General features: G+C 42.7%; 1 protein-coding gene across 1 annotated transcript; it reads left to right on the top strand.

Annotated features, from left to right (window-relative positions):
- The first annotated feature begins 1,456 nt into the window (after positions 1-1,456).
- On the top strand, positions 1,457-10,663 carry MMP10 (matrix metallopeptidase 10). Its single transcript, XM_035723037.1, is given in 11 exon segments — positions 1,457-1,561; positions 2,168-2,412; positions 2,506-2,654; positions 2,786-2,911; positions 4,133-4,303; positions 4,509-4,585; positions 4,587-4,648; positions 6,063-6,196; positions 8,407-8,566; positions 9,053-9,156; positions 10,217-10,663. Coding segments are annotated over 11 exon segments (1,434 nt in total). The 3' UTR covers positions 10,318-10,663.
- Positions 10,664-12,399: the final 1,736 nt, after the last annotated feature.

Raw genomic sequence — 12,399 nt, 5'->3', positions numbered from 1 at the left:
ACAGGGCATCCCAGAGCTCGCTGGATCGGTGCCTTCGAGCATCACCAACCAGCAAGCTTTGTCTGGTAAGGATTTGGGAGCCAGTAAGAGAAGATTGTCCCCGGCATAGAACATACCTGACAACCCCGTGAGTGAGGTTACACCCACCCCAATTTTACAGAAGACCGTGACCCACAGAAGTGATACACTTGCCCCGAGTCTAGCTGTCAGCCCCAGGCCGTGCTCAGGCTGAGGGCCATCCACACCACCACTCCTGAGCTAGCCCCTGGCCCCAGAGCTGCCGCCTCCTGGAAGCCCACCCCGTGCAGCCGGCCGCTTCCGCGAAGGGGACGTGCGGTGCTGAGGGGCTACTCCTGCACACTCAGGAACTGACAGTCGCGTCACCTCGATGGGACACGTCCTTCAGGCACAGGAGAGAGGATTTACCTCTAATGAGAGAAAATCAGAATTCTACTCCACAGAGATTTTAGGGTTCTCCATATTAATAGGTGGATTTGATAAAAATAAGTTATCGCAGACTTACGATGTGAACAACACCCCATTGGGCTGAGGGAGAGAAGGAGAGAGAACGTTCGATGGTGCATGCAGAGGTGAGTGGTGACGGTGATCACTCCCTGATACAAATCTCCCTCCGTCTCCTTCTGTGCACTTGGAGGGGGGAGGGGAGGAAATGAAGATGGAAAGCTTTTTTTTAAAGTGAAGAAGGTAGGAGGCACTTTTCAGTCTAAGATACAATTTTATTTATTCCAAGGTAATGAGGTTTTACAGAGTGGTTACTGTTAGCAAATCTTCCCTTCTGAAACGCATGGCATCCGTCCAGAATGAGCGAACAAGGCAGGAGTACCCGTGTGCTCCTTCCTTCCTCAACAGACCCTCCTTTCCAGCGCCAGCTTCCTCTGCTTGGTGCCGCCCCGCCCCCCCAGGGACAGTAAATCCATCTGAAATCAGTAATGGCTGAGGTCTGGAACTCAAGAAATGAAATATCTCTTCTAGGATCTTCTAGATAACAATGCCCACATTGAGACCAAAGGTATATCTGGAATTTCTTTCCGGGCATCTACTTATTCCTAACTCGCTTATATTTGAGTTTAAAATATAGTCTTTTTAAAAGAAAATTGCACTGCTTTCAAAATGTCTACACATGTGACATTTTACCAGGCTTTTTAGCTACTTCTCAGTAAACACATCGAGGTGAATAGTCCATTCTTTTTCCTCTGTACAAACACAGAAACCATTTCTTGGAAATCAGCCATTCTTTCCTCATCCAAGTTTAAAAGGGGAAGACTTCACATTAAATTTTTATGAATATTCTTGATGTTCAGATTAGAAAGAAAACACGTGTGAATCATGCTGTTCAGATAAAAGCAGCATCCCACTATAAAAGAACAGCCACTAGATGGTAGACACGGAAGCCAACAGGCAGAAAATGTATTTTCTTGAGGTCAGGACAGTGAGAATGGGGCATCTCGCCACCCTCGTGCTGTTATATCTGCCAGTCTGCTCGGCATATCCACTGAATGGAGCAGCGAGGAAGGAGGACTCGAACATGGATTTTGTGCAGGTACTCTGTGGTGGCGACCACTGCAGCCACTGGCCTGTCTCAGGGGCAGGAACTAATGTGCCTCCTTGGTCTTGCCACACAAAGGATGCTTTGATCGGTAATTACTATGTTGGAATAAGTTAGCCCTGGGAACGTTAAAGTGTTAGCGGTGGGTTGTCGTACTTTTGAGCAGAGAAGGGAAGCAAGGTGCAGGAAAGGCATCAAATTCCTCCAGCTTGTCTAAGAAAACACTAGCAGCTGCTTTGGGCCTGAATGAGAGGAGCAAATGAGAAATGGGTGAAACTTCTCTGGCTTTAGAACTTCTTTGGTTGAAATAGGAGGAACACACTCATTTTGATTTTCAAATAATTTCAGGTAGTAACATTCATATTGTTACTTGTGATGTTTAGGCAAAAGAATTGATCCCACTTCAGTCTTGAACCAGGTCTATATTAACAGGATAAATTTCTGCCCCTCTTCTGCCTTTAAAAACCTTTCCTTTTCTATGGCTGGACGGAGCTCCTTTACGCGTCCTAGATGGGTTGCTGACTAACTCTTGAACTACTTAATGCCAATTTGATCTTTTAAATTATTAGGTTGAGTTTTTGTTGTTTACTACCCCATTAGCAATACCTGGAAAACTACTACAACCTTGCCAAAGATACGAAACCATTTGTTAGAAGACGGGACGGTGGTCCTGTTGTTGAACAAATCCGAGAAATGCAGAAGTTCCTCGGATTGGCGGTGACCGGGAAGCTGGACTCGGACACTCTGGAGATGATGCGCAAGCCCAGGTGTGGCGTTCCCGATGTTGGGGACTTCACCACCTTCCCTGGCATCCCCAAGTGGAGGAAAACCCACCTTACTTACAGGTAATGGGGCCAAAGAGGTTTCCACATACTATCGAGATTTTACAAAGGACTATCACAGGAGGAATAATGTCTTCTTCAGTTTTTCTCATGAAGGATTGTAGATTATACACTGGATTTGCTGAGAGATGCTGTTGATTCTGCCATTGAGAAAGCTCTGAAAGTCTGGAAGGAGGTGACTGCACTTACTTTCTCCAGGACTGATGAAGGGGAGGCTGACATAAAGATCTCTTTTGCAGTTAGAGGTAAAAAAAACAAAAAAACGAACATGAAATGCATCCATTTATGTAGTTGCTGATGGGGGGTGGGGGGGGGATGTTCCGAAGAGAGAGATCCTGATTACCTATCTTTCCAATAAAAACATTTTCTCTGTGAGATCATGGAGACTTTAGCCCTTTTGATGGATCAGGACGTGTTTTGGCTCATGCCTACCCGCCCGGGCCCGGCTTTTATGGAGACGTTCACTTTGATGATGATGAACTATGGGTGGAAGATAAATCAGGTGGGTCACATACCTCTCTGGATGGCTTCAGGAATAATGTATAACACTATCCAAGAATACTTTGATTATTCAGAATGAGCACTAAATGTAACATCCTAATAACTACGATGTGTGAATGGCATTTCATTATTTTAACTCGAAATGATAAAGGTAGAATGAATTGCATTGAATCACTTCCAACCTAAAATGTGCCCTTGGGTTTCTTCTTTTCTTTCCATTGGCCTCTTTTCCTCTTAAAAGATCAGGAAAAATGTCAGAAAGCAAAGGAAATTGTTAAGTCATCTATTTAAGTAAACCTGTAACTATCTCTAGCTTAGGAGCTTTTTATCCCCCTAAATTAATTCTGAAAGATTTTACTAGGTTTAAACACAATGAGCAAAACTAACGCCGTTTTATTTTTTTTCAAGTGGCTTCTGAAGTTTGCAAACACACTGTTGAAACAATTGCTATCTTCAAGATTGTTTGGCTTTTTAAAACAAATGCAAAGAGCATCTTTATTGAGAGTACAAACTTGCGCTGCAAGAAATGATCTTGCTTTATTCGAATAACTATTCTTTTCTGTATAATTACTTGGAGGCTTGATTAAATCTCTACTATTTTATTCAAAGTTTTTATCATATAAAGAAAAGCTGAATTCAGCTGTGTTTGGGCTGCAGAAAACTGTTATTGGACATATTTCTGTTTTAAAATAAAGACTGTACCTATCCCGTGGCAACTACTCCTGGAAAGGTTTTTAACCACCAAAAATTATTTGATTATTTTGAAAAGGAGGAAGAACAACACAGGCTAAATCCCCACAGGAAATGACCAGTTTTGTTGCATAAGAGTTTGAGGAATAACATGAATGCTCTGTGATTAATTTCAACTGAGCTTACCACTGGCGCATGTTACTAAATTTGAACAATAACCAACTTTGTATTTGTAGAGACAATGAGGAGTCATAAGTGTTGACCTGGTAGTCTTGGGACCTCCAAAAATAATATCTTTTGGAAACAGTGTTTGTCATTGTCACTATAGGTGAAGTGACCAGGTTTCCCTGACCGAAGAGAGACCTGGGGAGGAGGAATATGGTGAAAAGCTCTCAGATTATATTGATTTCAAGTCAGCCTTGAAGAATAATTAAGTAGGGATTATGCCAATGACGAACAGTCCACAAATAAGGAGGAGATGCCATGTGGTTCTCAGGATAGCCCGTCTGACTGGCATGTGTTCTTCCAGTAGGAACCAACTTATTCCTGGTTGCTGCTCATGAACTTGGCCATTCCCTGGGTCTCTTTCCCTCAGCCGACCCTCGCGCCCTGACGTACCCAGTCTACAACGCACTCACAGACCTGGCCCTCTTCCGCCTTTCTCAAGATGATGTGGATGGCATCCAGTTCCTGTACGGTGAGCGATGTTGGAAACAATGCTCACTCATTCCTGATGTTTTTAGGAAAGTGTTATGAGATGGTCTTCGGGAAAACTTTAAAATGCTGCACGAAGGGTTTGCAATTCCCCTCAAAGCACCCTGAGAGTGTTTGGAAAGCACATACATGGACGACAGCCTCACAGTTGTCCTTCTGTTTGCCTCCCCACATCTGTTCCCTTCAGGAGCTCACCCCGGTCTCCCCGGATGAGCCCATGGCACCCACGGAATCTGTGCCTTCAGGACCTGAGACCCCAGCCGCGTGTGACCCCCGCTTTGTCCTTCGACGCAATCAGCACTCTGAGGGGAGAAATCCTGTTCTTTAAAGACAGGTCAGACCAGAAGATTCCATTTCTCTCTCCTTTCTTTTGATGCACCATGCTTAGAAAGGAGAACAGAGACTTGACAGAAATGTTTAAAGAAAATATTTCCTCTACACTTTAACATCATTCAGATCTGGTTCTTGTTGCATTTTTATCACCTCCTTAAAATAGTCCGGATCATTGTTTAACAGACTTACAAAGGATGATTCTGGGTCCCTAGAATGTAAGCTGGACGAAGGCGTGGGGTTTTATCTGTGTTGTTCAGTGTTAGCGCCCCAGGACCTAGAACAGACCTGGCACACACAGTGAGTTGGATAAGTGAATGAGTAATAGCTGCATTTAAATATCATCAACCATGCCATGCTTCAGAATGCATGGGTGCATCTTTAGAAGTAGGACTGTATCTTTACCTTTGCTAACAAACGCTCCTATTTAAGTTAATTAATTTCAGAAAAAGTGATCTATGTTTCTGGCACAATATTAAAATAGCACCAAAAGACACAGAGTGGAGAGAAAAGTCTCTCTCCCACGTCTGACCTCTGCAGAGCCTCGTTCTCCCCATATGGGCAATCACCGCGACCCACCCTTCATCCCTTTGCAAAGATATTCTATTCCCATACAAACATAAATAAGTGTATTTTTTCCTGCTACTTTTTTCAAAAATGTTAATGAGTGCATAATCTACATACCATTTACGGGCTTTTACAATGGTGTAGGGGCCAAGGGCGGGCCGCCCCAAAATGTGCCACTCTACCATATGGATTATTTTAAATAAAAGTGACTCAAGAGCCAGCCCGGGCAGGAAGGACCCTGAGACTGTCCTCTGTCCCCCTGAAAGCAGGAGATAAACGTCCAGGTGAAAGGTGCCCTCCTTGTGCCAGGAGGTAAAGACCCATCCTTCTCACCAGAGATGGGACATGTGGAGCCCAGAAGGCCAGGTCCACAACCCTCGTGACTTTTTGCTAATGTACTCACTCTGCCGGCCCAAGTCTGTTTACAATTCCTTAGTGACTGAAGCTCCCAAAGTTCAGTTTCCTTTGTCCTGTCAATGCCTCACATATTTATGGGCTCTTTGGCTCAAAAACTGCCCACTTGGTCATTTCTTCAGGTCTCAGTATCGTAACAGGGCCTCTGTGTGTATGTAATAAACTTTGGTTTTTTTCTCCTGTTCATCATCTTATGTAAATTTATTTCTTAGTCCAGCTGGAAGACCTCCAGGGTAGAGAAGAATTCTCCTTCCCTTCAGTGAACACTACTAAGCTAAATAATTACACGGCCATGGATTTCATTAGCCTGGGATCATAAGAAGGAAGACGGTCCCATACCGACTTCTGAGTTGTCATTGATTGAAAGAGAGAATATGTTCCTTTATATACCCATCTAAAGGATAAAAACCATTGTGATTAATGTCTATGTCTTCCAGATATTTTTGGCGCAGATCTCACTGGAGCCTCGAACTTGATTTTCATTTGATTGCTACATTTTGGCCCTCTCTACCCTCAGGCTTGGATGCTGCTTATGAAGTTACAAGCAAGGATATCCTTTTTGTGTTTAAAGGTAAGTGCTATATAAGAATTTTAATTTGATGAAATAAATCCCATTTCAAAAATTTCACCAAGACATGAATTTTCTCCATTAAATTAAATTTTGTGAGATCTATTACTGCAAGACCTAGTGTTGATGCTTAAATAGGACATGTACAAAGAAGATTATAAGTTTTACTTTAAAATATTCAATGAGATCTAAGTATGCTATCCCACATTCATGAATAGAAAAATAGTAATAATGTAATATAGAAATGATACAGTCAATGTAGTAAAAATGTCAACTTATCTATAGATGCAAGGAATTTTTCATTCAAATGCCAAAATATTTTTCACAGAGCTTGATGAATTAACAAATTAACAAAGTTCTTAACAAATTAAGAATTTGTGTGGGAGAGCAAAGACCAAGAATAGGCAGGATGCTCCTGGAGAAGAATAAGATGAGGAGGAGTGTTCTGCATCGTGGCGCTTGGGTGGATGAGATAATGCAGTGTCAGGGCAAGGATGGGTGCAGTAGCTAATGGGACTGACCAGGCCTCTCTGTTCCTGTATCACATTTGTAAAGTGCTATTTCCACTTCCTCCACTGTTAATCTGCTCTTTGAGCGGCTATTACGTCTTGAGTCAGTTTGGCTAACATATTTTTCTAGGAATTTATCAACTTCGTTTTCAAGTCAACTGGTATGAAACTTTCTGAGTGTTATTTTGTTATTTTAATTATTGTTGAAGTTTTGTTCCCTTTGTTCTTCCTGATACTGAATCTTTGTGCTTCTCTCTTTACCAATCTCTGGGACAACAGGGTATGTAATAATTTTATTCATCCTCTCAAAGAACAAACTCTCAGCTTTGTTAATCCTCTCTATTGTATTTTGATTTTCTATTTAATTAGTTTCTGTCTGCATCATTATTGCCCCTGTCTGTGCTATCTTTGAATTTATTCTGTTGTTTTTTATAACTCAAGCTTGGTCTTTAACTTGCAGCTCTTTCTTCTCTGCTGGTATAAACATTTATGCCTGTAAATACCCCTTTCTTCTCAGCTTTTGCTTCATTCCTACAAGTTTTGATGTGTAGGATTTTCATTTTGTTCATCTTTAAGTTTTTTTTTCCATTTTTAATTTTTTCCCTTGACTCTTATGTTTTGGGGAGTATTTTTTTAAACCTCAAACTGGTGTGGGGATTTTTCAAAGTTGGATATTACTGACAATCTCACTCTTATGAGGAGTCAATGAAATATTGTGAAGTTGCATTGGATATTGTAAAGGGTTCTATGACTCTGAAGTATTGCTATCATCCGTTAATTTATCTAGCACTTACTTAGCCTTGCAACATGCCAGGCGGTGTACTTGTTAGTGGAGGTCAAACCTAAAAGAGGCTCCTGTTCTAGACAGAGTAGCAGAGACGAAGCCGTGAGTGTTACACCCAGTAAGAGCTGGGATTAAGGGAAGCTGGCCCTGGACCCACACCCAGGGCTCAGCAAAGACCCTGGGGGGAGATGACATTTGGGACGCGTATTGAAGGAGGAGAACTTTGCTGTGTGGACAGGCGCTGAGTGTGTAGAGAGTAGAAAATGTCTTCAAGGCAGAAGGAGCTGTCTACACAGAGGGAAGACTGCATCTGCAGCTGCTCAGACAGGTACACCTCCCTCAGTTCAGGTGTGGCAAGAGAGACAACAGATGGACATTTTGGATTAGTTAACCGGCAGGGATGCAAGGAAGGGATTCAGGGTTGACGTGGAGGGGAGGTGTGATGAAACAGAAGCAGAGACGCTGATGGGATTCCAGTGTCCTAATTCACTGAAATTTGGGTGGCTTCCTAAGGTATTCAGAAGAAGCCCAGTCTGGACTAGTGACCATAAGAGACCCAAGGAAAAGTGTCCAATAAGTAATCAACTTAGTGATTCAAAGCTTACAGAAGAGTTCCAAGTTAGAGACTTAGATTAAAAGTCACCAGCAACCAAGACCAGTCACCGTAATTATAAACTGTAATAAACTCTAGTATTTATAGACAATAAATATACGACCCAGAAAGGACAGGGACCAGAGTTAGTGACTCATTTATTCATTCACTCATTTGGGGAATATTTGTTAAATACTAGCTATCGCCTGGGCATTGGGTTAGCGGTTGGAATTAAACAAGGCTTCTTGTGTTCCACAAAAATGTACTAAATTCTTTTCTAAAACCACAAGTCTTCACTAAAGTTTCTTGGCTTTCTTTTTTTCAATAGGAAATGAGTTCTGGGCCATCAGAGGAACTGAGGTACAAGCAGGTTATCCAAAAAGCATTCACACCCTGGGTTTTCCTGCAATCATAGGGAAAATTGATGTAGCCATTTCTGATGAGGAAAAGAAGAAAACGTACTTCTTCGTAGGGAACAGATACTGGCAGTAAGACTCGGATGGGATGGCTTTGTACGGAGCCTTGTTAGGGAAATTATTCTCTTTCTTTAAGGAAATCCCCCACTCCCACCCTCTAACTTGTTCTAACTTCCCACTTTCTGATTATGAAGAGGACAACTTACAGTTACTCTACTTCTCCGATACAATAAAGGGCTCTCAGAATGGCTGGGCACTGGGTTATATATCCAGACCCCAGAAGACATCAGGAGAGGCCACCTGAGTTCCAGACACCAGGCCACCATAGGAAACCCGGTGTGTCAGGCTGTAGAGACAAGGTCTACAGGGCAGGTGTGATAAAGAACCAGGAGTTTTTTAGCCAAGTGATTAACTCGCTTCGCATCTCTTGTGTATGCAGTCCTCATGCATTTGTGGCAGAAAGTCATTTGGGCTCTGTGTCGAGGCTTAGAAACTTGACCTCAGACATACAGAGAAAGAACCTCTGTGGAATAGCTGTATTTCTTTCTCTTGGCGCAGATTTGATGAAAACAACCAGTCCGTGGAGCAAGGCTTCCCCAGACTAATAGCGGATGACTTTCCAGGGGTTGAGCCGGAGGTTGATGCTGCATTTCGGGAATTTGGTAAGGAGGTACTCCTTTCATTGCCCATGGGGACACTCGGGGGCATTTTATGGAATCAAAATCATGAGGAGAATCCAAATAATTTTCAAATCATTTAGTCTTAGACTCTTTTTACTCTAAACTTCTGGACATTTCAACTTTCTAATTTCTGCAAATTGAGTTTAAATTTTATTTTTCCTGAATCATTTCCAAGTCTCTGTTTCATACCTACACATAACATCAGAGGGTACTTCCTCACACCATATTACTCAGGTCACTACGTTGGTATAAAAACGTAACCAGGTATGAGCCAGGGCTACTAATGGCGGGTTGTCATCTCTTTTTTCATCCTCTCACCTGTTCTTTCCCATCCCAAGGGAATTTGTCTGGACTTCTGCTGCAGGCTGTAATTGCCTACATTAAGTCACGCATTTGTAAATAAATAGTAGCCTTCCAATATGCTCAAAATAGACAAAATTTTATTCTTGGTAATGGGCAAATGGGAAGATACCACTTGTGCTGGTTCTGAAGGAATTTGCAGGGAGATGCCAGGGTTTGACCATCATAATGCTCATGAGGTTCATGATCTTATTGCTAAGATAACTTGACTTTAGTGTGTACGGAGTGGGAAATGGACCTCCAGTGCTTTGTGCTGCTGGCCTGATTCTCCTGGGTCCAATGGCCTCCCAAGCTGCACGTTAGGACCTGGTGAGGGAAGTGGGAGTGTTTAAAATACGATAGATTCTTATTACTTTGGAGGTAGTGTAATCTAATGTTTTAAGAACACTGGCCTTGACGTCAGAGGAGATGGAGTTCTCCCTCCAACTTTCATTAGAGATGTTATCTTGGGGGAACCGCAAACTCTCCCTAATTGTCACCTTTGTCCTCCTTAGTGACATCTCACACTTTTTCGGTAAGGAGAGATGAGACGAAACACATGAGCCCTTAGCACAGTGGCCCATTTATCAAGCACACGTCATAAATGCCATTCACTAATAGCTCACTCTTATTCCGAGTTATGCATGTTGCAAAATGGATTTACTTGAAGATGTCTCATTGTTTTCCTCATCTATATTCACAGGATTTTTCTATTTCTTCAGAGGATCGTTACAGTTTGGATTTGACCCCAATGCCAAGATGGTGACACATACATTGAAGAGTAACAACTGGTTATATTGTTAGATGAGAAATGAAGCAGATAGATTCAAATGAGTATAATAATTATTCACCTAATTTATTGTAAGTCAAAATGCTGAGTTTTCCCGCCTGTGCAGTGGCCAAAGAAGATGAGCTCTGTAGACACTTTCATGTGTCCTGGAGCATTTATCTGGACCACTTCACTTGCTTTGGGTCACACTGAATGGAAGTGGGAGACATCCGTGTGCACTGGTCAGAGAATGTATCTCCATGGGTGTTTTATTTGCTATTTAATAACGATTTTTATTTTTGACCTGTTCCTTCTTTCTAGAATAATTCATTTTTAATATAACGACTACAGTGTGGACTGAGCACTTAACAGATGTTCTGCTAGCAGGTGTAGTAGGAACGCATGCTCCAGGGATGGCACCTATGACTGTCATGTACCCTCTCCCATTCTCTAGTCTCTCCACCCACAGGATGTTTATTTTCACCTCCAGATATCGTAGGCATTCCTTGCACACCTAAGGAAGAAAGAGCTTAGTAGTCCTGTGACTACTGGGTCTGGACAAAGCTGGGAAATAGAATTCTAGAATATTGGCACCTAAGAAGCTAGCAAATCATCTAATGAATGTTATAATTTATAGGTGAAATAAAAGTAGTGTGAAATCCAGCCACCTCTTTTTTTTTTTTTTTTTTTTTTAACCCTGACTGCCCTGGAGAGCAAATTTCTCATATCCTCCTCACTCTTTCATTAAAATATTCTCTGGTTCCCGTTTTATAGATGGCAGCTCCTGAGTAATAATAGATTCTGTGGACATGCTAACTGTGTGACAGGCTTATCACTAAATTGTATGCTTCATACCACACCAGGTACCCTACAGAGACTTGCTCATTCTTTTACTGATTCACTTAATGACAGACACTGTCTTGAGTACAAGGGTGTAGGACAGTGAAGAAAACTCATTGAACCCAACCTCTTTGAGTTCTATCTGGTGGGAGTAAGAAACACAACAAACACAAATTAATAGATATTATAAATTATAAAGATGTTATTAAAGAAATGACACAATGATAAGGGAGAATAATGTTGGGGGTGGGAGGGAGCTACCAGTGAAAGTCTAGTTGTTTGAAAATATCTCTCTGGGACAATCATGAAGGGGAAAAAAAAGCATCTAAGTTCAGTTAACCAGGCCTGGTGGGTGGGAGGAGATACACCATTCTAGGAAGAGAAAATGCAAAATAATGTCAAGGCTCAGAGGTGGAAAAATCTTGGCATGTTCCAGGGACTGTAAGAAGGTGGTGCCTGAGTTGTGTGTCGGAGGGCGAATGTGGAGTGAGAAGGTGTTAGGTAGGAAGAATCCAATCTTGTCCAATGTTTTAAAGAGCTGTATATTAAGTGCATTATGGATTTGTTGAAGGAGTTTCTAAGCAGGAGAGTGACATAAGCCAGTATGCAGGTTGAACGAGCACTCTAGCTGGAGAGAACCGGAAGGAAGTGTTGGACGTTGGAGGGTAGGTTAAAGGATGCTCATAGGTGATGGGAGATTGGGACACATGATGGACTTACGATGTATCTTAACATCATTCGGATCCAGCAGTGGGCTGGCTCGGAGGGCAAGGGAGGTGTTCAGAACCACGACTGGGTTTCTGGCAGGAGCACCTGCAATAACCTGGCTCTAAGGCAGTCGAGGGGGCCTGGGAGAGAAGTAGTTTTGTGGGAGATGGTTAACAGTGAGGAAGAACCATCTCACTTTCCAAATTTAGCAATTTCTGTGAGGTAACCAAGTGAGGACCGTTAGATGAAGGAGCGTGGAGCCCGGCACACAGGAGATGAAGCTGTGGGAGACGGGGGGATGTCTGTGAAGTCATGGGAATAGGTGGGGGTACGCAGAGAGGCCGCAGGGAGAAGAGAATAGTGAGGGACCGAATCCCCGGCACGAGTGTCAGAGGCTGGACCAGGCTGTGCTGCGAGAACGCACGGCTCCCAAGTCTGGATAAAACTAAAAGCCCATCATGGTGTCCTTGTGCGATTTCCACTCCAGGCTGTCCCACTTCAAGACCCAGTGGACGGAGCAGCCACCCTTCAAAGGGCACTGTGCCGAGGGAAAGGGTTATTGCTCTGTT

This window comes from Zalophus californianus, chromosome 11 (assembly GCF_009762305.2).
Source record: "Zalophus californianus isolate mZalCal1 chromosome 11, mZalCal1.pri.v2, whole genome shotgun sequence".
In the NCBI taxonomy this organism is placed as follows: domain Eukaryota; kingdom Metazoa; phylum Chordata; class Mammalia; order Carnivora; family Otariidae; genus Zalophus; species Zalophus californianus.
This window is presented reverse-complemented; position numbering and strand designations above follow the sequence as displayed.